Source organism: Bos javanicus, chromosome 23 (genome assembly GCF_032452875.1).
Source record: "Bos javanicus breed banteng chromosome 23, ARS-OSU_banteng_1.0, whole genome shotgun sequence".
In the NCBI taxonomy this organism is placed as follows: Eukaryota; Metazoa; Chordata; class Mammalia; order Artiodactyla; family Bovidae; genus Bos; species Bos javanicus.
Genome location: NC_083890.1, coordinates 9,252,627 through 9,279,560, shown reverse-complemented (window position 1 = coordinate 9,279,560; position 26,934 = coordinate 9,252,627). Strand labels below are relative to the sequence as shown.

The 26,934-nt window shown below is 52.7% G+C and overlaps 2 protein-coding genes across 4 annotated transcripts in view; one reads left to right on the top strand and one right to left on the bottom strand.

Moving 5' to 3' along the window:
* TCP11 (t-complex 11) overlaps positions 1-26,934 on the top strand; it is a 160,645-nt gene that overhangs the window by 18,872 nt on the left and 114,839 nt on the right. The window lies entirely within an intron of this gene.
* SCUBE3 (signal peptide, CUB domain and EGF like domain containing 3) overlaps positions 1-26,934 on the bottom strand; it is a 36,230-nt gene that overhangs the window by 8,129 nt on the left and 1,167 nt on the right. The window contains exons 2-17 of one of the 3 annotated variants that reach the window (XM_061399036.1): positions 14,450-14,572; positions 13,347-13,472; positions 11,599-11,733; positions 10,453-10,578; positions 10,165-10,281; positions 7,997-8,044; positions 5,607-5,723; positions 3,774-3,896; positions 3,170-3,286; positions 2,561-2,686; positions 2,160-2,276; positions 1,915-2,019; positions 1,509-1,625; positions 1,039-1,197; positions 581-796; positions 81-242 (exon numbers count right to left, since the gene is read on the bottom strand). In XM_061399036.1, coding sequence (XP_061255020.1) covers positions 81-242; positions 581-796; positions 1,039-1,197; positions 1,509-1,625; positions 1,915-2,019; positions 2,160-2,276; positions 2,561-2,686; positions 3,170-3,286; positions 3,774-3,896; positions 5,607-5,723; positions 7,997-8,044; positions 10,165-10,281; positions 10,453-10,578; positions 11,599-11,733; positions 13,347-13,472; positions 14,450-14,572 — 2,034 coding nt within the window. The remainder of the gene's footprint in view (positions 1-80; positions 243-580; positions 797-1,038; positions 1,198-1,508; positions 1,626-1,914; positions 2,020-2,159; positions 2,277-2,560; positions 2,687-3,169; positions 3,287-3,773; positions 3,897-5,606; positions 5,724-7,996; positions 8,045-10,164; positions 10,282-10,452; positions 10,579-11,598; positions 11,734-13,346; positions 13,473-14,449; positions 14,573-26,934) is intronic. The other 2 variants (XM_061399038.1, XM_061399037.1) reach the window with 2 other exon arrangements.

The window sequence follows — 26,934 nt, the reverse complement described above, 5'->3', positions numbered from 1 at the left end:
CCTGCCCTTGGGAAGTCCCATGCCCATGGGCGTCCCAGTGCCCACCCTACCCCACTCTGTATTGTTTGTTCCCCTGGCACCTGCACATGTGGTGACGTTGGTGGCTCCAAGAGGCCCGTGGGCATCACTCCCAGGGCAAAGGTCGCAGGAGAGCTGCCCTTCTCTCTCCTGGAAGGTGCCCGCTGGGCATGGCACACACTGCTCCGTCTGGCCGTGGTAATACGTTCCCTGCGGGCAGCTGACTGAGGGAGAGTCGGCCGCGCTAGCCACCCACCCCCACCTATTTCCCACCACCCGGGTCTGGGGCTCCCCTTCCCTCTCCCCCAGATTCAAGGAGAACCTCTTGGTCTGGGATCAGACAGAATCCTGCTGGGGAGGCTCAGGGGCCAAAGCCATGTGCAGGAGGGTTGGTAGCTCCACATGATGGCCCTCTAGATCTCAGTCTGGGACCAAGGAGGGGAAGATGATGGGCAGAAGGGTCTTGGCTGCCTCACACCTTGAGAGATGTAAAGTGTCCTGCTCTGAACCAGACCCAAGCTGAGCCTTCCCTACTCCCCTGCTCCCCAGCAAGCTCCCTTACCACACTTGGCCCCAGAGCGGTGCTGCCCAGGCCTACAGGCCTCCACTGGTTCAACTCGCTCCCCAGCTACTGGGCCTGGCTTGTGGGCCAACTCATAATCGAGGCCTGCCAGGCGCAGTAGGAAGCGGTCCTGGTTGATGGACTTTCTAAGCATCTTCAGGGATCCTTTTAGCCGCCGTTCCATCCGCTGTCGGAGGCAGGGCAGCCCACAGCCAGCTGGTGATGGATGGTGTTATGAGTTGGAGAAGAAAGAGAAAGAGTGGTTGTGAGCAGGAGGGCGAGACAGCAAAGCGAGGAGCTAGGAGGGGCTTGGGGAGAGGGACCGGTCCTTGACTTAGCTTTAGGCAGGCTCTGCCCTTTGACAGGCTCTGCCCTTTCCCTTTGCTGCCGAGACCTGCTGTTTGCCCACCTTTGCCCTCCCCTTTCCATCCTCCTCCCAACGGTGTCCCCAGTCCCACCTGTGGTCTCTTCGGCCCTGACTTCTGCCTCCAGTTCCAGAGTGAGCCGAGTGACTTCCTTGCCTGGAGGGGTCCGGGCCCGCCGGCCCTTGCCCTTCCGAGAGGAGTCACATTTGAGGTGGATGAAGGTGACCTGGCAGTCAGAGCAGGGGGCGCCACCTAGGGAAGAGGCCTAGTCAACCTCAGGGGTACCCCCTGGAGACAGTGTTCTCACTCCTGGCTTTCATTTTTCCATCCCAACCCAGACAGATCTGACCAGATCTTTGTCCTTTTAGTCTAGGATAGTTATTAGTTTGTGGGGAACATCCTAGGACTTCTTGGACCCTACGCCTGCAACCACTTCTTCCCCTGCTCTGTCCAGAATTCAGGGTGTCAGCGGGTTTTTGGAGCTCTCACTAAGCTGAGGAGTTGAGGGGTGGGAAGGGTTTGGTGGCCAGATAGCCCACTGGAGTAGGGTCCCCAGTCCAGACCTGGCCCCGTGATTCTACTGGTCTCTTCCGTTTTGCCTTTGTTTCGCAGGTGCAAATGGCACTTGGCGTCTTTGATCTTGAAGGAAGCCCGCTGTTTAACCGTCAGCACTGCAGCCTCTAGAGGGATGGCAGAAGCTCAGCATAGCCTGGGGGCCCCGTGAGGGTGGGGGCGGCTATAGAGGGTATTGGGAAGCTGGGGCCGGGGTCTTGGCTGGAGGAGAGGGGTTACTAAAGCCAAGAGCATCAGATGTCAAGGGCAGAGGGAGCAAGGCAGCAGGGCTAGACAAATACAGAGTAAAGAAGGGGATCCAGGAAAAAGTAAGGCCAGGAGGATTAATAAGGAAGGGAAATTGGGGTTAATAAGCCAGAGAATAGCTTGAGACAAGGCATCTGGGCTGGTGCTCACCATGGCAGTGGTTGGAGTTCGTGCTGTTCCCGGCATGGCTAGCTCGGGCTGGAGCAGCCCTGGGGCTGGGGATGCCACAGCTCACGGTGAAGCCATTCTCAGACTCTGAGAGAAGGGGGCTGTCACCACTCTGACCTGCCCCCTGCCCCTCACTGGCTGACGGAACCCAAGGGGAGCAGAGGAGCTGCCTAAACAGCCAGTCTTCCTCCCTGCCAGCCAGCCCTCCAGCAACCTCCTCTATGTACCTGGCAAAAACCGGGCCCGGGATGGGCAGGTCAGGGCACAGGTGTCCTTCTTCCCAGACCGGTTGCAGCTGAGCATGGCTTTTGAGGCACCAGGACTACTCTGACACTTCACTGGCTCTAGGAAGGGGAGAGAAGCCTGAGGAAGAGAGGCTCTTCCTCTCCTACCCGCTCTAGCCTGTCAGTCAGGTGTGTAATTGGAGGAAGAGAATGAGCTACATGCAGAATTGCAGTTGTACATGGAAATGGACGAAGGAGTTATTTACCAGGAACTCCATGTCTCAAACGGCTACATTCTCTATCCGCTAATCCTTCATACCCTAACTCCACGATTTCCAGGACCCCAGCGACCCCCTTCCCTGAAATTGCAGTGCAAGCTTCCGCCAGCAGAGGGCGCCGCCCACCTGTGCAGTCTTTCCCGTTCCAGTGCAGCCGGCCCTGGCCTGCGGGGCAGGTACACTGGTAGCTTCCAGGAGTGTTGACGCAGCCAAAGCGGCAGCCTCCCCGGTTGATGCTGCACTCATCCACATCTGGGGGAAGGAGGCGGGAGACACAGACAAACAATAGGGGGAGCAGGAGCCAGGACGTGGGCAGTGAGTGGGGGGCCTTTCGTTAGAGTTCCAGGTACCCTAAGATGATTCCCAGTCTGAGAAGAGTTCAAACCTAAGACCTTCTTCCCTGGTCTCTGTTCTCAGTCCAAAGAAGGATTAAGAAGGGACCAAGCTAACAAAGTTTTTAAAGCTTTCCATGCCTACCTAGCAGAGGAGTTGTAATCTGGGGGCTGAGGATGGGAGTCAAGGGACAGTGATGGGGATGGGAGATAGAAATTTTGGAAACAGGATGCTGTTCCCTGATACCCCAGTGTCTCCACTGTCTTCACTTCTCCCATTTCCTCATGATGGATGTAGGCATGGCACATGCACCTGGGGACCGCCACAGACGCAAGCCACCTCGGGTGTGTTCAGCTGAAAGGCGAGGAGGTGAGGGGCTGAGGGTCAAAGGTGCCAGCTTACCCCCACAGTGGGTGACGCCATACAGGAGGTAGCCATGACGGCAGAGGCACTGGAAGCTCCCTGGCGTGTTCACACAGATGTGGTCACAGGTCCGATCAAAGGAACACTCATCTATATCTGGAAGAGCAAGGTTTCAAGCCACTGCATCTGTCTTGGGGCCACTTGACCCTGTGATTCCTACTCAGGTGAAGGGCCCCAGGGAGGGGCCTTGGCTCTCTTCCTCAAACTGAAGAGTTCCTACCTCTGGCCCAGCCCTAAGATCAGTGACTCAGCAATGCCTACCCACTCCCCTAGGCCCCTCCACTTGGAGCCTTTGAAGTCAGGAACTTTGAGATCTGTGCCTGTGGATTAGGGCCACCATGTGTGGTTAGGCTGGTCGGATCCTGCCAAGGATGTGAACTGGGGTGAAATCCACTCTCCTTCCTTGTTGAGCCATGTGCCCCAGAAGGGCTGGTTTGCCAAGAGGAAGGAGCATGTTTGCTAGGTCACAGCATGACACTGCCTGTGGAGTCTCCCCTCTCAGACTCTGGCCCTCTGGCCTCTTTGAAGCTCTCCTACTCTAGAAACTCTCCAGAGGCTTCTCCCTTGGCCCAGGTCTGCTCACCCTGGCAGTTCCTCTCGTTGATGAGAAGCTTATAGCCCTTCTTGCAGCTGCATTCGAAGCTGCCCACTGTGTTGCGGCAAATGTGGTCACAGCCCCCGTTGTTCAAGCGGCACTCATCTATGTCTGGGGAAGCAGGACAAAACAGAACCAAAGGTAATACTGAAGACTAGGGACAAATGAGGAGACAAGACCCTCCCTCCCTCACAGAGATGGGAACATCAAGGAGAGCCCTGGGTCTGCCTCTGCTGACTCTTTTTTTTCTCTCCCATCTCTGTTTCTTCCCTCTTCAGGATATCTGTGGCCATTAGTTAACACCTTGTTTCTTGGGTCTGAGTCCTCTTAGAACAGGAGAGATGGGAACCAGTGTCAGACCCTCAGGGAGTGGCCTAGAAGTAGGTGGGCATCTGACCTACAGGGCTAGTCTCTGCCCCTCATTCTGCCACTGATGGCCCCTCTCCAAAAACGCTGGTAGACAGGATTTATCCCTTTCCTGTCTGTCGTAAGAGCCTTCGGGGGTGGGGGCGGCAAAGAAGTGGAGACCCAAAGGGGTAGCGCATCAGAGAGGAGGAGCTGGAAGAGAGGCCAGGCGGGAGGACCTCCAGGAAAGCCAGTGAGGCAGGGGAGCTGCTGGGGGAGGGTGGGGGCCAGGCAGGGGGCTGGACTGGGGAGGTCTGGAGAGACTCAGGCCCAAGGCAGCTTTCAGCACTGGGAAGGGAAGGGAAGGAGGGGGCGCGTGAGTGGCTTCCTTCCTGAGGTCAAGTTCCCCAAGCTGGTGGCAGACAGGACCCAGGCTACTCACCCTGACTTGGGGGAAGGGGCAGAGAGGGCAGTCTTGCACTTTACTCTCAGCATACCTGTCAGCAGTCCTTCCTAGCAGCAAACTTCTCAACTCTGGCTGTCTGACCTGCTGCCCCAGCCACAAACACCCCCGCCCCAGCCCGGCCCCAGCCTCCTCCCTGGTCTGTTTGCCAGCTGCTGGGCCGAGAGGCACAAAGAGCACACCCGGCCTTGCTCCAGTCCCTCCACCTTGTGATGAGGGACACAGACCTGATGAATCGTATTTTCAGTAGGGCCACCTTCCCGTTTTCCTCCCCTGTTGTGCCTTTCCCCTAAAGCGGGCTCATCAAAAGGAAAGGGAAACAGAATGGACAGTGTGGGAAATTCTATCATAATAGTAGCTAACACATTGTTACCATTTGCCAGGCACTGTCCTAAGACTTTACATATAGTTGATGGTTGAAATGTAACTCGTTTAATCCTTGTAGCATTTCTGTGAGGCACTGAACCTTTACTGTGGTGAAACTGAGGCACAGAGATACTAAAGAGCTAGCCCAGGATCACAGAGCTAATAAGAGGCTGAGCTGGAATCTGGAGCCAGGGAGCCAGGCTCTAGTGTCAGTGCTCCTACCTGCTCCCCTAATCTCCCTCTGATCAGGAGAGCCTTTCCACGGGGAAGGTCTGGGGACTGTGGGCTAAGAAGGAACACACTTGTCACCTTGTGCATACATAATCAGGGCGCAAACACCCTTCTAGACTCAGGAACAAACGTGAACAGCATGTTCATTAACCAAGAGGGTTAGGGACCTGCAGGGAGAAGAGGAACAAGAGGAAGGAAAACAAAGCGGGGCAGGGGCACTAAGGAACTGGCTGGACTTTGGTGCCCCTTGGACTGAGATGGGGAAGGCGGACAGGAGACAAGCCTTCGTCACAGCCTCAGTTCTTTAGAGTCAGGATAACTTGCGGGGGTTGAGGAGGTCCCACAATGAGGTACCCTGTCTCTGGTCGCAGTCTTAGCTCCTTATCTTTACACTCCTGTCCTCTGAAAACCCTTACCTTTGCAGGTCTTCCTGTCTGGCTGCAGCATGAAGCCCACAGGGCAGCTGCAGTGGACGCCCGTCGCTGCATCGTGGCACTTGCTGTCGCAGCCCCCGTTGTTGACAGCACAGGTCTCTGTTTAGGAGGGAGGTGGGGGATGGTCACCTGGCTATCGGCATGGAGGAGTCCCAGAGCAGAGGGCAGAGGAGGGGCGCAGAGGCCCAAGAGGAGGCCCCGGCTGCCTCCCTGTGCTGCGGAAGGAGCATCAAGTGGAGGCTCCCAGCCCCCTTCCTCCCTTCGCTCCCAGCCCCCAGCCCCTCACAAGTGCAGCCAAGCAGTCCACTTCCCTGCCCCCTACTTGATTGAAACAAGGTGGACAGCGGTGAGGCAGGTACAAGCCAGAGCTGTCAGGCAGGAATGTGCTGAGGGCGGAGGAGGCGGAGAGGGGAGGGTGCAGGGAGGGAAAGCTACGTAAGGGTGGTGCTCACTGCCAGGGAACAGGAAGGGGCTACAGGAGTTTCCTCCTCTTTCCCCCCACTGTCTCGTTGGCGGGTGGGGTCACGGTGGGACAGTCTTGAGGAGAGTGAGCCTGGTGATTCCTAAGACAGCTGAGAGATGACCATCAATTCATCTTCCCCTTCCTCTCTGCTCAGCTAGCTTAAGAAAGATCCCAGAGGAGACAGCTCCTACTCCATCATTCCCCAGCCCCTTCCTGGCTACCTCCAACTCCTCCTGAGTCCTCTTAGTTCCAGATAGAGATAAGCTGGCTGTTGTTATTTTACTTTCCTAATGGGGAGATACTGTCTAGGCAAGGGGAAGGGGCAAAAGGAGAAGAAGCCAGAGGGGAAGGAAGGACATAAGAAAGTAAGTGAGAGAGTTAGAGAACCTCAGAGCCTCTCTTCTGTTGCTCCCCTCTTGACTGAAGCTTTCCCTTTGCTGAGAGGTTAGAGTTGGGGGGAATATAGATGGGCCACACTTCCTATTTTCTGAATTCAGAGCAGGAGAAAAATAGGTTTAAACGACAGCTCAGGAGAGTGAGATGAGCCCAGGAAAAAAAACAAAACAAAACATCAGCTCAAAAAGTGCAAGGCCCTGACACAGGGGCTGTGAGGGAGGTGTGGGCCATCCTCGGGGGTTGGGGGTGGCGCGGGCTTAGAATTCTCCCATTAGAGAGATAAGAGGCTTCTGCTGTGGAAGAGAGAAGAGAGGATCTCAGAATCAAGAGAACTGAGTGAGAAAAGCACTGGAGAGCGTTGTCATTTCGAATCTCTGACTCCTGAAACTCAGGCCCAACCCACGTCACTGAGAAGAGCAAAGCAAGGGCTCAGAAAAAGCCCACCTCTATCCCTGGTGGTAGATGCCCTGGTCCCAGTGGGATCTCCTGTGTGCCACTCCCACCTCAGTCTCCTTAGGTTTCCAAGACCATGGGAGGAACCTGGGAGGGAACCCTGACTTCAGGTTCCAAGCCCAGCCACCCCTACAAGAGTGTTCTTAGCATTAAAGCCCTCTAAGCCCTGGAGCAGGGAGAGGGGAACAGAGATCCTGTACCAAGTCTAGTCAATTCTGGGGGGTCCCCGGTGGGGAGCAGATCATCCCAGGCTGGACAGGAAGCTGGGCAAACCTGCCCCCCACCCCAGGGTAGAGCTCTCCAGAGTGGCCTCTCTGGCTGCCTCAAACCTTTGTTCCTCAGGTTGTGCATTAAAATCATGGTTTAATCTGTGCTTGTTTTGTGTCAGGCACTTAGCAGACGCTCCAGTGCGCTATCTCCATCATCGCAGGAACACTAAGAGAGGACTCTCATTCTCCCTCTTTTATAGACGAGTAAGCTGAGGACCAGAGAGGAAAGGAGCTTGCTTAAGGAGGCACACTTAGAAGGTGGCAGAGCCAGGACTCAAGCTCTGTCTGAACTCAAATGTCGTGCACTGAACCGTTATGGTGGGAGAGAAGGACGAGAGGTGCTGGGCCTGTGAGCTAACACGGGTAAGAACCCAAGAAAGAGATCCTAAGGAGGGGATGGCGCCTAACGCTACCCCACCCTGATCTCGGGTGGCACTGTGGGCATGCTGGCTACGTGGAGCTGGCACAGTCTTCTTGTGTAGAAGGAGGGTGGGGGCAGAGAGTTGGGAAGTGGGGAGGTGTTAGAAGCTGGGTGAGGAAGAAGGTGGGACAAAGGAACGTGAGAGGAAGGAGAGGAGAATGGCCGTATCACAGAAAGGAAACCAACACGAAGGCTTCTGGGCCAGCTCTTGGGGACCCAGGTTGCTGTCACTCGATGGGCCCAGCGCTCAGGCTGCCGGGGAGCCCAGTCAGGCTGGGCCCAATGGGCATGCGGTTAGTGGGAGCCCCAGCGGGTTAGCCCTTCCCCTAGCAAGCCAGTGAGAGCAAGCGGAGAGAGCAGACATATTTACCATTAGAAACGGCCTGAGGGGGGACGTGCTGCTCTAGCCGCCTTTCCCCTGTTTGACATTGTAAAAAAGCTGTTTAGATGCTGGGCAGAGCTACTGTGGCCCTCTGCGCCCCAACCCCCTCCCACCCTCCTCCTCCGCCCTGCAGGCCCAAACCACTGGCCCCGAATGATGAGCTCTGAGACTCCTACACTTCATTCCCCAGCCTCGCCCTGCCTGGTACCCTCAAAGAAGCCAGGCTCCCACCAAGCAACTGGTGGGAAACGGAGTCTCAGGGAGGGGCAGTCATGGTCCCAGTACTACACAGCATGCCAGAAGCAGAGCTGGGATGCAACCTCAAGTCTTACAAGCTGCCGAATCCCAAATCCCAGAGGGCGCCCACCCTTACTGCTAAACTACTGCCCTCTCAGTCTCCCCACTAAATCTGAACGTCCTGATGGCCTCAAATGATGGCATTTCCTCCTACCAGGGCTGGGGAGAAAAATAAGATACAGGTCAAGGTAAAATAAGTTCTTCTGGAGAAGAGGGAGAGGAACTTGAAAAAGACATAGAACCTTAGAACAGCCTTATTTGCTCTCTTCTGCCTCACTTGGCCATGGCCCAGAGGGTGGACGGGTCTTGCATTATAGCAGAGCTCAAGCTTAATGGGAGTATGTTCAAAGCAGCCATGCCCGGGACTATCTAAACAGAGAGAACATCAGAGAGGGACCGGCCTCCCATCCACGGCCCGTCGTGACACATGCAGCTTTTTTGGGGGGCTGCATGCAGTTTCTTCTGGGAGTCTCTAAGGGTGTGTAAGCGCGTCCAGAGCATCGCAGGAGGTTTGAAAGCAGAAGAATTAGACTTAGGAGGGAAAAAATGAATGGAGCTGGAACAAACCAGCCTCAAGAAGGCAACATGAGGACCCGAAAATGTTCCAAGATTTAAGAGAGTTAGTTTAGAGGGAAACATGTAGCAAGAAAGAGTTTAAGGAACTTTGGAACTGTGTGTGCAAGTCTCTGGAGCAGGTACCTGAGGGAGGCCTTGAAGAGCCCCACCTGCTCAGTCCTTGTGTCTGGGGAAAGGAGTGCTCTCTGCAGAGACAGAGGGGTTTCTAGAGTGAGTTGGAAGACAGTCTGGTTCTGAAACAGAATGTCTTGTCTCTGATAAACACACCAAATGACTGTGTTCACACCTTCCCATCCCTAGCATGTTGCAGCCCATGAGATGAATGGCCATTCATAAACACCCATGCCCACAGGACAAGCTTGCCTCTGCCCGGCCCAAGACACAGCCTTTCCCCTGCCCAGACTCTCTACTTTAATTTCCACTTTGCCAAGGGGACACCTTGTCCCATCATCTTTCTCAGCATTCTGTAAGCACATAGTAATTGGCCTTCACACACACACACACACACAAACCCCTGAAGATTTAGGGAATTAGGAATCAAAGAACTGAACTCATCTGTGGACCTAAAGATATGTGAGGTAAGGCCTAGGAATTCAGGAAAAGGGGTCCAGGTATTAAGAAGACCAAGTCAGGGTGAGAGGGTGGGATTCTAGAGTTGGGGAAGAAATGGGAGGACCCCAGGCCGAGCTCCACTGGAATATGGAGGAGAGAGGAGAACATGGGGGCCTAGCTGGGAGGACTGGAAAGGAGATTTGTAGGAGGAGAGCAAGGAGAGACAGAAGAAAGAGGAAGATACTGGAGCCAGGCAACCCCACTCATCTTGTCCCAGGAAAGGGCACTCTGTCCCACCCTTGAGTGTGGATGGTGGGCTGTGACAGCTCGCATCTCACCACACTACGCAACTAGGGCCTCTGGTCAGGCTTAATTCACCGACTGCCCCACCTTTTCTCCCCCTTCTCAAGCACAGCCTGGGGTCAGCAAGCACCTCAGCTGATAGTTCCCAACCTGTCAACACTTCATCCTGCATTAAGAGGACGGCGAGGCTCCCCGGGGGTGGGTGTGGGGGGGCAGTGCAGAACCAAGGGGTGGGGAGAGGAGGAAGGTTGGGTGAGCCCTTCACTCTCACTAGACCTGCCACTGTCTGGGGGCTTCAGCCCACTCCCCAGTGCGCCTGTGCTCAGCAGCTGAGCCCCACCTCGGTGCTCCCCTCTCCCCTGGTTCCCCAGGGCCCTCACCCCTACCCCCATTGCAAGTGGACTGAGTTCTCCACTGGCCTCACCCACCGATGCACGTCTTCCCGTCGGTGTGGAGCACAAACTTGACGTGGCAGCCGCACCGGGGCCCCTGCTCCGTGTCGTCGCACGTGTGCTGGCAGCCACCGTTGCCATAGTTGCAGGTCACTGTGCAGAGAGGGCATGCCTGTCAGCTCGCCTCCCCCGGGCACTCCGGCTCTCCGTAACACAGAAACTGGCCTTCGAAGCTAGCTGCCTCTCCCGCACGCCAGTCTCTTCCTACTGCTGCTGCCGAGGCCCCATGCCCCTCCTCCCCCACGGCCATCCCAGTCATCTCACATTTACAGTCCCGTTGGTTCTTGGTGAGCTCGAAGCCAGGGCGGCATTCACAGGCAATACCCCCTTTGGGTGTCTCCCGGCAGATGTGAGCACAGCCATGGTTCTTGTTCATGCAGTTCATTCCTTCTAAAAGGGAAGAGGAGGGCGGGGTGAATGTGCTGTGCTCTTGGGCACCTAGAGGAGGAGAGACTAGAAGGGAAGCCTTGAGCCCCAGGAACTGGAACAGTTTCTTGGAGGCTGCAGCACAGAGACTGACTCTCCCCCTCACAGGTCCCCTGTCCTGGCCACAGAGCCGGTGCTAATGAGCAGAGCTCATAGCTATTCTGAATGATACATCCAGGCCCCCTAAACTCTACATGATCACCCTCTCCTTCAAGCAACTAAAAAACAGTGTCTAATAGTTGCCCAGCACTGTGCTTATACTGGGTAGATATAGGAGGGACCCAGAAATATATAAGACATGATCTCTTTTCTCAAAGAGTTTACAGTCAAACTGGGAAGAAGATAAATAACATTTATCATGTGAGTGAGGAGTAATTGGCAAGGGTCATTATTATACATTTTATTCAACAAATATTTATTAAGCTCCTACTACAAGCAGGGCAGTATATTAGGTTTTGGGGATACAAAGATGAATTAGGCTTAGTCTTTGCCCTTGGGGGTGGGCAGGGGTGTGAGGGTGGAGTCACAGAAACAGACAACATGTGCCCCCATATTCCCACCCGACGCTCCAGTCCAGCCCAAGACTTGAGGCACGGGCAAGGACAGGTGACCTTGGTTTAGGGTTTGGCCATCTGTCGGGCTTGGCAAAAAAGTTCATTTGGGTCTTTCTGTACCATCTTGTGGAAAAGCCCAAGTGAACTTTCTAGTCAGTGCTCTACAGTGAGGCACAAACCCACCTTAGATCTGGACACAGAGGATGTCCCAGGGTAGCCTCTATCCCACCATGACCCCCAGCCCCGGATGAATTCTCCCAGACTTCACTCTAACCCAGAGTATCTGTTCACGGAACCCTCAGGATATGACTGGGTTCAGGGACAAAAGGAGCAGTGGAGGGTAGACCTGGGGGGACTGAGGGAGGGCTCCTGAGCAGACAGAGAGAAGCACGGGCATTCGGGGCCGGGCCCCCCCCGGCCAGAGGCTGACCTTCCGGCCGCTGGATGCAGGTGTGCTGGTTGTCGCTGAGGAAGAAGCCCTCCCGGCAGTGGCACTCGTAGCTGCCCATCATGTTGACACAGCTTTGCTGACAGCCGCCGTTGCCCTCAGCACACTCGTCCACATCTGCGCAGGACAGGCGGGTGGTGAGGCGGGCGCAGCCAGGCCTTCCATGAAACCCAGCACCCAGCTGGAAGCCAGGCGGTTCTCACATCCCACTGCCACCCTCAGGGGGCGGCAAGTGAGGAGGGGACATGCGAGAATGGCTCACTCAGGGGAAGACGTGCCTCTCTTTCCCTCACCTGTTGAAACTGGGTCTGAAGGCAGAGGAGATCAGGAAAGGAGGCAGAGCGAGAGGAGCAGAGATGAAGACAAGGATGGAGGTTGGTCAGGGGCAAGACCTGTGAGCAGCGGTTGTGACGAGCAGCCAGGGACTCAGGGCTCTGTGTGCGGGGAGAGCTCTGGCAATGGTGCTGAGGTTGGAGGGGGCGGGTGAGGAAAGGTAGTGAGCTTCAACTCACTGTGGGGCAGGGGCCATTTCTGTGGAGGGACCATGGCCCTGTCCTTCCTCCCCTTCTCCCATGCCTGGGCTTGCTGCCACATTCCCTAGCCTTTCTCCTATTTTGGTTTAACAAAACAAAGTCTGGTAGCTTGGCGGAGAGGGATGGGGAAAGAGCTGCCAGGCCACACCCTAATTACCAAGCCCAAATCACCATCCCCAGGCTCATCCCGGGGCTCCCACTTCAGTGCCCTGACTCCATCTCATGCGCCTTACTACCCTCCCAAGTTCACAGTCCTTCTCTGTTTTCCTTGGTGCAGGAGGCATCGGAGAGGGACCCAAATGGGCCATTCTAGCTCCAAAGGGATCCGACTCCTTAGGGCCTTCTCTTCCCCTCCTCTCTGCTGAGCCCTGAGACCCCGTCCTTCACTCTTTGGCCAAGGGCAGAGGGGCCCAGGCCTAGCAGGCTCCTGGCTGAGGAGTGCACCTGGAGGAAAAGCCAGGGAGGTGTCCTCGGTTTTGCCTTGTTCCCGTCCCATCTCCTATGCCCCTGACTTCTCCCTATCCCTGTCCTCCTACTCTTACCCTGTCCTACATTCCATCCTTCTGTTTGCTCCCTTCTAGTCCAACCTGGTCATTTTGTGACTCTAGCCAAGTTCTTTCCTACAATTTGTGGTGGAGAAACTGAGGCCCAGGGGATGGATGACTTATACAGGGTTCCCCTAAAAGCTAAAGGCTAATAAGACTCGGAACCCTAACCCTAAGGTAGGGAAGCATCATCATGGATGACATTCCTCCTGTTTTCTGAGCACTTCCCAATGTCCTAAGGATGGTACAGGGCTCTTTACGCACATTGTGTCATCACAGTGCAGCCCTTTGGGTGGTTATTACCTTCCCTGTTGCCCAAGTCTGCACGGCCAGTAAGCAGCAGAGCCAGGATCTGCTTGGAGCCAAACCACCTTCCCACCATGCTCCACCCGCTGTGACTCAGCCACTATTGTCATCTGCTGGCCCTTCCCCTGAGAACACTTTCTAGCAGCATCTCTTTAATGTTTTTCATTCAGAAGGATTTTTTCATCCTCAGCATCTTGTCTCAAAGGGGAGGCTGACCTTGTTTTCTGTTTTGTGGGAATGCAGCTTTTGTTTACTTTTCCTCTCCGTGCCTGAGAATGGGAAATGCTGAAAACATCTCCTTCTCCACAAGACATCCCCTGCCCCCATACCTTCACCCCTCGCTCACCCAGACAGTTGTGTCCATCATGTGCCAGGTGGAATCCATCATAGCAGGTGCATCGGTAATTGCCAGGGATGTTGACACAGTCGTGCACACAACCTGCATTATCCTCCCGTTCGCACTCATCCACATCTGTGGGCAAATAGTTGAGGCAGCTGGACCCACCTGCATCCCCCTGACCGTCCATCCCTGGGCTCAGCTTTATGGTGGTTTTTTAAAAAATACAAAACCTCTGTGTATGTGTGTGTGCTTGTGTGTATTTCTGTTTCCATAGTTACTCTCATTGCCTACAAACCATTTTGCATTTAGCTATTTTCATCTAAACTTCAGTCATAAACATTTTTATACTTCATCAGATCTTTCCAATTATCACTGTACATGGTTGCAAAATATTCCATTATGTTGCTACATCATAATTTATTAATCCCTTTTTTCTATTGTTAGATTCCTTCCATTTATTTTTCTCTCATAATGCATCAAAAACATCTTCTCTCATATATTGTTTCTTTGAATTTCCTTTAAATAAGTTCCTAAATGTGAAATTCCTGAGTTGGAGGGTATAAATGACTTCAAGATTCCTTCTAGGTATGACAAAATCACTTTTCAATTTATAATGTCACCGGGAATTAATGAGTATACCTTGTCTATTGAAGTCTTAACCAACACAGAAGGTCATAAATTTAAAATAACATCTCAAGACTGCTTTAATTTGCATTGCTTTAATTATGAGGAGATGTGTTTGTTTATAGTATGAATTTGCCCTAGGGTAAATTGTCTGTTCTCATTCTTTTTGGGCATGGTGTAAGGGTCTAAAGACAGAAGTTCCAATAGCAGGGAACCTGAGGCCTTAGTCCCGTGATCCTGATCCCCTCACCCAGTCAGGTTGTATGGCTGTGAACTGTTCCCACCCGGGCCTGAGCATGTATATATGGTGTCTTTGTGCAAATTAGAAAACGATACCCTCTCTGGGAAGGAGCTGCTTTCCTCTAGCCCCGTCCCCACGCCAGCAGGGAGTGCAGGGCTTCTTGCACAGCATGGCCAGCTGAGAGCGGGGGCACGGTCTCCCCCTCTGGCAGCTCTCCCTTCTCCAGGTGCCCTCCCAGCCTCACCTTTGCAGTGTTTACCGTCCCCCGTGTAGCCAGACTTGCAGATGCACTTGTACGACCGTGGGGTGTTCTGGCAGATGGCGTCGATGTGGCAGTTGTCGGTCCCTTCCACACACTCGTCCACATCTGGCAGGGGCAGAAGGGACGTGTGAGACCCTCTCTTGGTGCCTCCCAAGGGGTGTCTTGAAGGTGGTTCCTCGGGGCAAAATCCCCTCTCCTCTACGACAGCAATCCCTCCAGAAGCAGGTGGCCTCCCACACCTCTCTGATTTCAGAGTGGGCTGACCCTGTAATTTCAGGAATTCAGAAAGCACCCCCACTCCCCTCAAAAATACTTAATCCACAATGACAGCTGAAATTCCATCATTTGAAACACTCCTCTTTGATTTAAAAACAAACAAAAAACCCTTGGACTGGGTAGGTAGCACACTTAACTTGATTAGAAACTTTCAACCTAAGGTGAATTAGTTTACCTTTCTGAGGAGCAGGCTTAGAGGGAGGGGAAGAGAACGGCATGAGGACAGTGGCCTCTGGGCAAGTGGCAGTGTCCAGTGACTGCTGGTAATTAAAGGAGGAAGAAAGGGAGACAGGGCATCTGAGGAATCTTCCTCTGCCTCACAGTTCTGTTTGAGACCAGGCCTGCTCCCACTTGCCCACCATGGCGCCAAGAATCTTTAAAGGAAAGAAGCTCCATCCCGGAAGATTTGCCGAGGCCCCTGTGCTGTCAACAGCGGAGGGACTAGGAGCTGGCAGGGGCTGGCACCAGCAACCCAAAGCCTGATAAGTGCAGTCTTTGCAGCTCTCCAGCTGACTCATCCAAGCCCCTCCATCCCACCACCCTGAGTGCTGTCATCCAATCCCAGGTGCACCTCGCTCTGACACAAGCTGCCACTCACAGAGCTGCGCTGAAGAAGGGCCACCCAAGACCTGGCAGAAAAAGACAACGTTCAGAAAGGACACAGGAAAGAGAATAATTTGTCACCTTTGGGCAAAAGACTGCAGCTTCTGGGGCAATGTTATGATGCCCATACAGTTGAACTGAAATAGGGGGAAATGTTTGTTTCAGCTGAAATGCTTTATAACTAAAGGCTGTGGCGGTTCAGAGATGACTCAGCCCAGCCAAGAGGAGAAACACACGAGTAACATGAAGCAGGATATGTTTGAGTGCCGCGAGGGCGTTAGAATAAGGAAAGGGGGTCCTCAGCCGTGGCTCATGTCAGAGTCAACCACCTAGGAGATGCCCAAGTGCCACCCCCAGAAATGCCGGTCAGCTGGTCTGGGCTGAAACGTGGTCATCAGTAGGCTTCTAAAGCTACCCAGGTGAGTCTAATATGCAGCCAGGCTTGAGAATCTCCACTACAGAGAAGATCAGAAGAGGAAGAGACCACTTCCAGCTGTGAACTGGGAAAACCCAGGAAAGTGTAGCAACCTGCAAGAAAAAGAAATTGTTTTTTCTTTTACTTTCAGAAAATGATCATAACTTCCGAGTGTGATCTGTGGGCCACAGAATTGCTTAGCTTTTGTTAAAATGCAGATTCTCAGGCTCGATTGCTGACCTACTGAATCTAAATCCTTAAGGTACTTGATATATTTTTTACTGAATGAATGAATGGACCAGTAATTGCTCCAATGTATAGACACCCATGAGTCCTAGCTTGAAACAGTTATCTGTTCTTTTATTTCAAGTACTTCAGGGGCAAGACTGAGGCTTCCTAGGGTTAAGAAGAGAAGTGAAATTTTGAAGAGTGCTCTCAAACACCTGCCTCAAGTCTTCTGGGCTTCTGTTCAGCTCTGCACTCTATCCTCCAACTCTCTTTGACCCCTCTGTACAGCCCACCATGCCCAGTGATTTAATTGTTGTAATTCACATTTATTTATTCTTCACCTCCCTCAGGCTGTGCAGTGATGGTGTCTGCCTGCTGGTCCACCCTAGGAAGTTACCCCAAAGTGAATGGATAGAGAGGAGGGCGGCACAGGATTCTAGTTCATGGGAGAGGGCAAGAGGGACCTCTGTAGACAGTAAGAGGCTACATGGAGAATCAGTCTGTCCAACTGATGAAGACAAAGTGGTACTAAGAAACACCCTATCATAGAGCCTAAACTCCCGAATTAGTTCAGTCTAAAATACAAATTCAGCTCTGCCACTTAATAGGGTTTTCCAATTCTCTTTATTTCTTCATCTTTAATGTAGCCTTCTTATGAGAGGCTGTGAACAGTTGATGAGATAATTTGTGTAAAGGTAATTTGTATAAAGTACCTAATAAAGTATTTAGTAAATATTATGTTCCTAATGCATGGAAGCTTGAGATGATAAGTATAAAATCATTGGTTCAGACAATAGGTGCTCTAAGACTATGCTGTCTTAGATAGTAGTCACTAGGTACATGGGGATATTTTAAATTTAAATTAATGTAAAGTTTGGCCCCAGGCCAAATGTTCAATAGCTATATGTGGCTAAAGGCTACCCTAGTGGACGACAGCACAGGTATGGAACGTTTCCAGCAGCACAGGAGGTTCTATTGGAACCTTATTCAGCTCTAGGAGTTCTGAATGAGAAATACCCTGGGCCTAGTGAGTTTGAGTGAACTCCGGGAGTTGCTGATGGACAGGGAGGCCTGGTGTGCTGCAATTCATGGAGTCTCAAAGAGTCGGACACGACTGAGCGACTGAACTGAACTGAACTGAAGTAGGCTAAAAAAACTCTTTGGAGTGGGACTCAAGTTTGAGTTTTGGAAGCTGGGTATGTGTTAGAAGGGGAAAGGAAATTTCAAGTGTAGTTAGATGCATGAAGAAAGACAAGGCACTCTGAGATCCAAGTCCTTATTCTCTTTCCCCACATTTATTTGCACACGCCCCCATGGTGGGGAAAATATCTTTTAACAACTAATTTCAGTCTTGAAATGGAATCCAAAGTTTGAGATGTTCTCGTCAGGTCCTGTCTCTACTGTGGTAACTTGTGAGTCTCAGAGGCAGGTGCAGAGCACAGGGCAATCCCAGTGACTAATAACCATCCTGTTATCCTGCTTTGAGCCCTCTTCCCCTTGTGTGCTTCTTCACCACTTCCCCAGCAGCCAGCAGGGCACCTTGGAAACTCATTGGGAAGCTCCTCCTCTGGGGCCATCTTAGAGGTACCCACCTGTCTCTGAATCATCTGGGGCTTTACAACAGGTCCGTATCAGCTCCTTGTTCTCTCCTCGGCTGCTGATCCAGTGCTCGCAAGCACTAGAGTGGCTCCCGATGCTGACTGCAGCAAACCTGGGCCTCCTGGAAGAGCCTTTAGACCCTTTGGGCAGTTGGGCTTTTCCTGCCGTCTCGACTACCCCCACCCATTCTCGGCCCACGATACTTGCCCTCTCCAACACCAAACCCTTCAATTCCTTTCCACACATTTGCACTTCTCATTTTTTTGCATTTGAGATGCAGTCCTTTCTTTTTTCTTGTAGACGCACTGTTCCCAACTTTCCAAACCTAGCTCAAAAATTGTCTTCCCAAAAGCTCTTCCTAGTAAGCCCTATTCCCAGTGAGTCCCATTGGGACTGGTTTGCCTGGTTTGCCTGAGCTCACTCATCTTGTGTGGCATGTTCAGCTCTCCTCACTTGACTGGTTACTGACTGAGGAAGGGACCCTTCAACTGTTTGGATGGAATCTTTTGCAGCAGAACAATCCTAAAACAGACTTCTGAAGTAGGGCCCCAAATCATATCCAGTGTCTTCCATTTGCCAGCCCATTCTTTCAAGGCTCCCTCCCCCGACATCTTGCCCACTCACAACCTGTCCTGCAGGGATCCCTTCAGCACCTGTGGGCACAGTCTCATCTTAGTTCATTCTCTCAGGGTGCAGGTGTTTATGAGCTGGCCTGACAAACCAGGGGATGCTGTCGGGTGGGGATTGGTTTAGACCAGTGGCTGCACCCTGGGGTTCCCCTTTTAAAAGTGTGGTCGCTCTCTTGGACCAGCTGCATCGGGATCTCCAGAATGAGGCTGGACCGCTGTCTGTCTTCCTTTCCCATCTCAGATAATGTGATAGACTATTTGCCCAAGCCAGCAAGAGACCAGGGGCAACAGCATGACAGAGTATTTGAGAAAAGGGGTTCTGGAGTGAGGCTGTGTCTGTTCAGATGCCAGCTGCATGCATGTCTGTGTGGTCCTTGGCCAGCCTCTGAACTTAGCTGCTCCTTCCTCTGTAGATGGGAATAATGATATAGCATCTGGTTATGGGGCCACCAGGAACATCAAATGAGTTAATACCTGGCAAGTACTTAGTACTGCAGTGCAGGCATACAGTAAGTGCTCAGTAAAGGCTTGTTATTTTTATTCCTTCTCTCCAACCTTCCCCACAGTATCCTTTCTGAACCCCTGTCCTCTCCCCCAGTCCCCTTATCAAAGCCCCATTGGAGGCCTGGTGTGGGGAGATGCAGCCCCAGGAGAACATGTGATGCAACAGGGAATCTGGAGAGACATATCCTCGGGGGCATCTGCGTCACTGCCTGCTCTGCCTGTGCTGGTTCGGGAGCAGGGCAAAGCGGGTGAGAGGCCAGTTGGGAAGCACAAAGCTGCCCTCCACAGTCCTTTGTGAAGGCAATTATTTTGTGTCCTTACCCCAACTTCAGGCACCGGGCTGGCTCATAAGCTGAATTAGGGGAGAGTGGTGGCTGCAGAGACACCATAGGCGAGCCAAGACCTCCCTGTCTCACTCTTCCTGGCATGAATGCACAGGTCTGTAATGGCAGCAGCTTTTCCTAGCACCATCTGATGTCTCTTCTGGATTTGCTTCAGCACCTAGCAGAGCAGTCCATGTTGCTGCTGCTGCTAAGTCGCTTCAGTCGTGTCCAACTCTGTGCGACCCCATAGACGGCAGCCCACCGGGCTCCCCCATCCCCAGGATTCTCCAGGCAAGAACACTGGAGTGGGCTGCCATTCCCTTCTCCAATGCATGAAAGTGAAAAGTGAAAGTGAAGTTGCTCAGTCATGTCAGACTCTTCGAGACCCCATGGACTGCAGCCTCCCAGTCTCCTCCATCCATGGGATTTTCCAGGCAAGAGTACTAGAGCACTCCATAAATTCTGATAAATGTAGGAAAGAGGGATGGGATGAGGCAGAGAATACGAGGGTTAGAGCAGACTAGAAAAGGTGAAGTAATATGACACGGGGAGCCCTAAGATTCCCTTATGAGGATGGAGAAGTGTACCCTAAAAGACAAGCAGGAGGACACCCAAGGAAACACTTTGTCTGCTTAAAAATTTTGCCCAAGTCCAGCTCTGGAATAACCACCACTGAAATGAGCAGGAATGTAGGCTGCAGGTAAGCAGATGCCTGTAGGAAGAGTCCACTCCACCTTTAGGTTACTACCATGGTCACCTTACTGAACTCAGAGGGGCTGGGGGTAGTTGTGGACAAATTTACTGGGCCCAGTGAGAAGGTCCAGAGCAGCTTGCTTGACGCCCTCACGTGCTCACATGGCTGTGGCATTCTTCCTGCCCAGCCAGGATAGCCCCAGATGTGTGTGGGGTCTGCCTCGTCCCTCTATTTTCCTCTCCGGAGATGCCTTCGAACCTCACCCATCACTTTGGACCCAATGCAGGTGCCCCTGCTGGGAAGCTGCCTTTGACTGTGGTAGCCTTCTCTAATTTATCCTTTCTCTTAACTCTGGAGATTTTACTGTCAGGTCCTTGCATCCTCTGACCAATTGCTGTCTTGTACAGATACGTCCTATATGCAGCTGCTGCTGCTGCTAAGTCACTTCAGTTGTGTCAGACTCTGTGCGACCCCATAGACGGCAGCCCACCAGGCTCCCCCATCCTTGGGATTCTCTAGGCAAGACAGAGTGGGTTGCCATTGCCTTCTCCGTCTTATATGCTACCACTGCAAGGAGATCCAACCAGTCCATTCTGAAGGAGATCAGCCCTGGGATTTCTTTGGAAGGAATGATGCTAAAGTTGAAACTCCAGTACTTTGGCCACCTCATGCGAAGAGTTGACTCATTGGAAAAGACTCTGATGCTGGGAGGGATTGGGGGCAGGAGGAGAAGGGGACGACAGAGGATGAGATGGCTGGATGGCATCACTGACTTGATGGATGTGAGTCTGGGTGAACTCCAGGAGTTGGTGATGGACAGGGAGGCCTGGTGTGCTGCGATTCATGGGGTCGCAAAGAGTCAGACATGACTGAGTGACTGAACTGAACTGATACCATTATTTAACTTTTGGTTTCTGTGTATTATCTTCCAAAGGAAGCTGTGAGCTCCCTGAGACCATGGCTTCTGAATCTCTGAAACCTGTACTGCAGCTAGAACAGAGCTGAGCATATTTATGCAACAATTCAACAAACAGCATTCGCAACATGCCAGGCACTGGTGCTAGGTGCTGGGGATTCAGCAGTGAACAAGACAAACTAATATATTGAAAGCACTTAGTAAATATTTGCTAAACAGATGTGTAGATGGATGGATAGATGAATGGGTTGTGGGTGAGTGGATGAGGTCTATATTTTGGCATCTTTTCTATGTTTCTATAGAGAAAAAATTCATTTCTTTTCTCCTCTGTAACCCTACCACTGTTCTGGGTAGAAGACAATCCCAAGGAATTTAGTCCTAAGTTAAGGGTAGGCAGACAGGAAACTCAGAGAAGGGAAGATACCCACTTAAAGGCATCTGTTTGGTTGTGCTGAGGTAAGAAGAGATTGGGACCGACAAATTTAAGATAGGATTTCTAGGGAATCCTACAGAATTCACAGGACCTCAGGGTTTTCAGATATTACCTGGGGCTTCTCAAACATCTCTTCAGTGCATCCTTGTTAGATAGATGTTCCCTAGCCTCCGTGCTAACACCCGATGACGGTACCAGGGGCCATGGTTCCACTGCTACTCCTTGTCAGTTCTCTTACCCTCTCCTCCATGTTGCCTCCCATGTCCAAGTAACATTTGAAGTAGAGCGAGCCCAGCTGTCGCCTGTGATACCTTGACCTGCGACATGTGCACATCTGCTCCACCTCTAGGTCAGCTAGAGGAACTGGGCGAGCCTGGCTCCCCAGCTCTGGCTTATCAGGCCGTCTTCCCAATTTGGAACTGGGATGTGACCCCAGCCAGAGCCTGGGCCCATCCTCAGCCTGGACAAAGCCCAGGCAGGGGTGAGGAGGCCTGGAAAGAGCCCAGAAACCACACAGATGACCCCACGGGCAGAGAGGACAGAGCACTTTCTTGTTTTTAAAAAGTGCACTTCCCTCTTATCCAAGCTTAGCCTGCTCAACTGAAGAGCCAGGAAAAGCAGTTGGTGCTTGGCAACTGGAGAGGTGCAGGGCTGAGCCTCATAGTGTCCTACCTGATCCCCAATCCAGATCCTTGCTTATTTGAATATGCCCCCAAGTGGACAATAATTTTCTCCCTTTCAGTGTGGACTAAACCCACCACCCTGAGTCAGAGGTCTTTAGAGAATGGGTAGAGTAGACGGAGTGGGAGTGGAGAGGAAAGGACAGAACACTGGAGAGGGAGTCAGGCAGCGTGCAGAGTCCCTGCTTCATGATGACCAGTCTTATCTCTTCACATTGATGTGGAAAATAACAAGATAAACGATGATGTCAGATGATGTTTAATTCCAGTAAAGGCCTTTCACTTAGGTCATTTCATGTGATCCTTAAACAGTCCTGTCTGCCACTGACTAGATGAGAAACAAGCCCAGAGATGATATCTTGGGGAAGAGAAAACAGCCAGTGTCTGAAAACCCAGGTTTTCTGACCCCCAGTCTGGTGTTCTCTCACTGCACACTGCCTTTTATAAACACATGAGGGAGAGACGCATGCCTTAGCTGTCACTGTGGCCTCCCCCACCGCGCACTCCAGCTCAGCACTTGGTTCAGCATGAAGCAAGCATCCACTCCAGAATCACGGAATGGCCTGGAACTTTCTAGGATGCTCCTGGGGGGAGTCGGCAGTAGGTGTGCAGGTCCTTCCGGGCTTTGGGCATGGGGGCAGCCGGGAGGAGGGCAGGGCTGAGTGTGGGCAGGGAGGGCACTGGCTGCACCGTGGTGGGTGCAGACGGCGTTGCCGTGAGGAGGGGTGGGCGACGTGGCTGTGGGCAGGTGTCTCCTGCCCTCGGAGTCACTAGACTGGGCCAAGCAGCTGGTTAGAAACAAAAACAAACACCAGGGATACAGGTTCCTGCTGTTAACAGCTTCAGACCGCCAGAGGAAAACTCCAAATAAATATAATTAGAAACTTGTAAAAGCGTCCTCTCTGTAAACCTGCTCCCCAGGGTCTGTGCTTTAAGCACCCCGCTCCTTCCCGCTCCCCCCCAAGCCCACATATCCTGACACCCCACCTTCTTCCAGGGACCCCTCAGATCTGTTTCCTTGTTTTGGATCTCCTCCCCAGCCCAGCGGCTCCTGCCCAGGTCTGTCCCCAGATGCAGACAGCCCCTGGCCCAGGGCTCTGAAACCCCAACCCCACAGCTCTCCAGGGCCCTGGTTCCAGCCACAGGGAAAGCACAGGGAAGAGTGAGGGCCACGGTACCCTAGGTCAGGGGCGTCCGTCCACCTGTAGAGCCAAAGTGCAAACCCAATGGCAGCTACAGAGCAGTGCCGTGGCCTGAAGAGGGGAGACATCTAGGCTGGAGAAGCACAGAGAGGGCTAGTCTTGGAACTGAGAATACAGGGTGGGGCCAAGGACTGGGGCCGTGGGGCCTTGCCCAGCTGGTCTTCAGTTCCCAGAAGAGAAACATTTCAGCTCTACTTCCCAATGCTATGGGAGACACACACATTTACACACATAGAAGCACACACTTGTGCTGCAGGGACTGTTTCCAAGGGGAAATACCCCACTTAAGGACACAGTAAGAACTACCAGGCACATGGGGCCCCAGGAAACTGGGGTGGAGGACTTAGACTTGGCAGGGAACCATGAAGCGGGAATCGGGGAGAAAACGGTACGAGATTCAGGAAAGGAGCCTGGGGAGGCCCGGCTGCAGGACAGAGGCTTGCTACAGTGTCTTCTACCATCAGCAGGAAGGATTTCTCCCCCCACACCCAGCAGGAAGCATTTTGAAGAGATGCATAATCTCAGAGATGAAAAGGACCCTACTGATACTCTCATCCACTTTATATGTGAGGAGGAGAATTTCAGTTATCTCCTCAAAGGGCCCAATTCCTGGGCTCTGCATTTACCTAAACCCACTGGTACCTGCCGTAGTCCCCACCCCATGCCTTGAGGGGTTGGCAGTACGTGGGCATGAAATGAATAGAATGGGCAGTCTGGTGACAGAGGGGGCAAAGGGGGCAAGGGGAGGGTCCACGTTCCCTCCTGGCACAAGCACCCAGCTCCCCCACCCCTCAAACAGCTCTGGGTTGGCAGCTGTATCACTTCCCCCCACAAGGATCGGCAGTCCCTCTGTTTCCAGACTCCTGTCTAATAGCCAAGCCCGAAGAAGCTGTCCCCAGGTCTGGGCCTCTTGCGGGCACTGCCAGCCTCAGAGCAGCTCCGCAGTTTCCAGCCCTGACAGGGACTCTTTCTTATTAGTGGTCATGTGCTAGGGGTATGGGCTGTCAACGGAGGCCCACACCCGGACACGAGGGGACCGGCGCCGGGGGCAGGGCCTGGGGTGAGTTCAGGCAGCAGCTCTTCACCTCCATCTTCACAGGAGGGTCTGAAGCCATCTGCTCCCTTCCCCCACACCCAGTTCAAGGCACAGGACCAAGCCATTCCACTTCTTCACTTCTCCAATGAAAACAAAATGCACACTGCCTGCTTCCTTTTTCCTCTCACCGGAGCACTGCACGCGCGCGCGCGCGCACACACACACACACACACACACACACCCTGAGTCATACACACGCACGCTCACACACCCTAGTGAGTGCACACCACGCATTCTCAAACTCACACCCAGGGCTGGCTCCTTTTACAACAGGTCCCAGCCATTCACATCTCAAACCGGTTCTCATGCTCTCAGATTCCTGAAGGTTTCAGGAAACAATCTCACTGAGGGGTTGCTGATAACTTTCTTTCTCCGCCTGTAGTCATTGTGGCTTCTGTGTCTTCTTGTCCCCTCTCTCTCCCTCCACCCAGCAGAGACTTGGGAGATGAGAGGTAGGAAGGGGAAAAGTTCTCCCTTGGCTGTGGGCTTTCCCCATCCCCCTAGGGGACATGTCACTGAGAGAAGAGAGGTCAAAGGGATTCCTGAGGAATTTCTAAGCAGTCCACCCCCCTTCTCCACCCTCTGGAAAAATGAGGGGTGGGGGTCAGGCTTAAAGGGACGATCAGGCTCCAAGGGTCGGGGCTGACTCTCCCTTTTTCTCTCCCGCGTGGCCTGGCTGGGGCGCGGGCAACAGCCAGCGGCCCACGGGGCCACCCTCACCCGCTGACACGGTTATAGTTTTCATTTTGTATTTTGGAGGGAGGGGCTAGGAGGAACAGTCCCCTCACTGTGAGAGCCAGCCACAGGAGCCCAGGGAAGCAGGGAGGAGAGGAAACAGCCACATTAAAGAGGAAGAGAGGGGTGGGGGGAAGAAAGAGAGAGACACACTTACACCCAGACAGAGACTTGGAGAGACGCACCGAGACAGAGAGACACTGTTTGCTGCCAGATGAACGCTCCCAGTCCCAGGGACGGTGTTACTTGGAAACTCTAAATATACGACTTTATCAAAATTCTGTCCCTAATGAGGAGAGAAAACAACCAGGTAAACTAAATGTCCAGGCTGGCGCGCCCTGCTGCCCTGGGGACAAGTCTTCCCCAGGAGACCTTTTCATTCAGCTGTAACCTGAGCCCCATGCAAGGATTAGGTCTTTTTTAACCACTGCTGCACACCACCCCCCTTAAAAAAAAAAAAAAAAAAGCAAAGCAAATTAATGCTTTTAAGTTAACAATTATCCTGGTTATCCAGTCTGTCTACTTTAAAATACACAGACAGGCACTTGAAAAACACTCAAAACCATGTACCCTCATGCTCACTCATTCCTAGTCACAGAAGCTTACCCACCCACTCATCCATACCAGCTCTCAAAGACACTAAAACATCTGTATACATGCTTAACAACAAAGTCACAACAGACACATACACCCAACTATGTCACCTGTGGGTAATCGTGGTAAACCTCACACACACGCACGCACACACATTCACCTGTACACTCAGGGCTCCCTTCTGTGTCTCTCCCCTCCTTTCCAGTCCACACCACTTTGGCTCCCCCCCTGGTGAATCTCTCAAGAATAGGGACAGAGGCCCAGATATCCCCAGTGCTATAGTAACTCTTGACAAGATACTTGCCAAGGTTATTTGTATTTTAAAGACCCACTAGAGCTTCGTTTGAAAGCATGTGGCAGTCAAGGCACACCTTCTGGCACTGGTGAGATCTTGGAGGTAGATTTGAGAGCCAGGGATGGCCACAGCTCTGCCTATGGGTAAGGCTGCCCTGCCCGCTCAGTAACTGTCCTTCCTGCAACACTGGTGTGCAGATCTGGGACCAAAGATGTCCCACGAACCCAGCAAACCTGTCATTAGGCAACTCTAGCAGACCAGGTTGACAAATGCCCTGAATAGTAGGGTTAAAAGTGACTGGCTTGGAATCTATGCCCAGCTAGACTCTGGGGTCAGAAGGAAGGAAGATGCCAAGCTAACTGCAGTGCAGACAGAGCAAGCATGGCTGAACGTGAGCTCAGCACTGGGCAACACTAGAGTCTGTAAGTCCCTTGAGGGCAGGGGTCTCCACTCTGGCTGCGTTTCCCACAGCAGCAACAGCAGCAGGATAAAATGAAAGAGCCCTAAAGTACCTCGGAAAGATTCTGAGTCCCTCTGTCCCTGAAGGATAGTTGATCTCCCAGGCTTGAAAGCCTTGGCTTGAGGGCACCTGTCCCTTCTCAGACTCTCCATCTGCCCCAGGAACCCCCTTGAGGATACTGCCTGCTCCCCGTTTTGGCTCCAGTCTCACGAGGCCACTACAGACACTGGCTCCAACTTGAAAGAGGCCCTTATCTTTTCTCTAGATTACTGCATGAAATCTGTTCCTTCCTTCAGACTAAACTCCCTAGCTAATTCCATGTTATGAGTAAGTCAGCATGCACTACAAAAGCCAGCTTTGTTTATGAAAACACAAGCAAATCCACAGTGGAAGAAGGGCTGCTCCCAGGCTGGGGGTGGCAGTGGTAGTGGGCTGTCTGGAACCAGGACTAGGGAAGAGAGGTAGGTTGGGCTTGGAAGTGGTAGGGATGGGGGTCTAGTACTTGACAGCAGAGGGTCTCTCGTGTTTTGTTTCTGTTAAAGAACAGGTTGGAGGAGGAAGAGGGTAGTTGAAGAGGCAGTGCCGGGGGGAAGAGGGTGCACTGATACAGCACCTTCCTTTTAACGGAGCAGGAGTCCATCCAGGACACAGAGCAGCCTAAGAGCCAAGTGCTCAGGCTCCAGGACGCAGCAACCTGACTGCCAGAGACTCAGGCTTCCCCAACTCCCAAGTTCAACTTTCCCTTCTAGCCCAGCCACCTCCACACCCCAGCCCGGCTTCAAGGA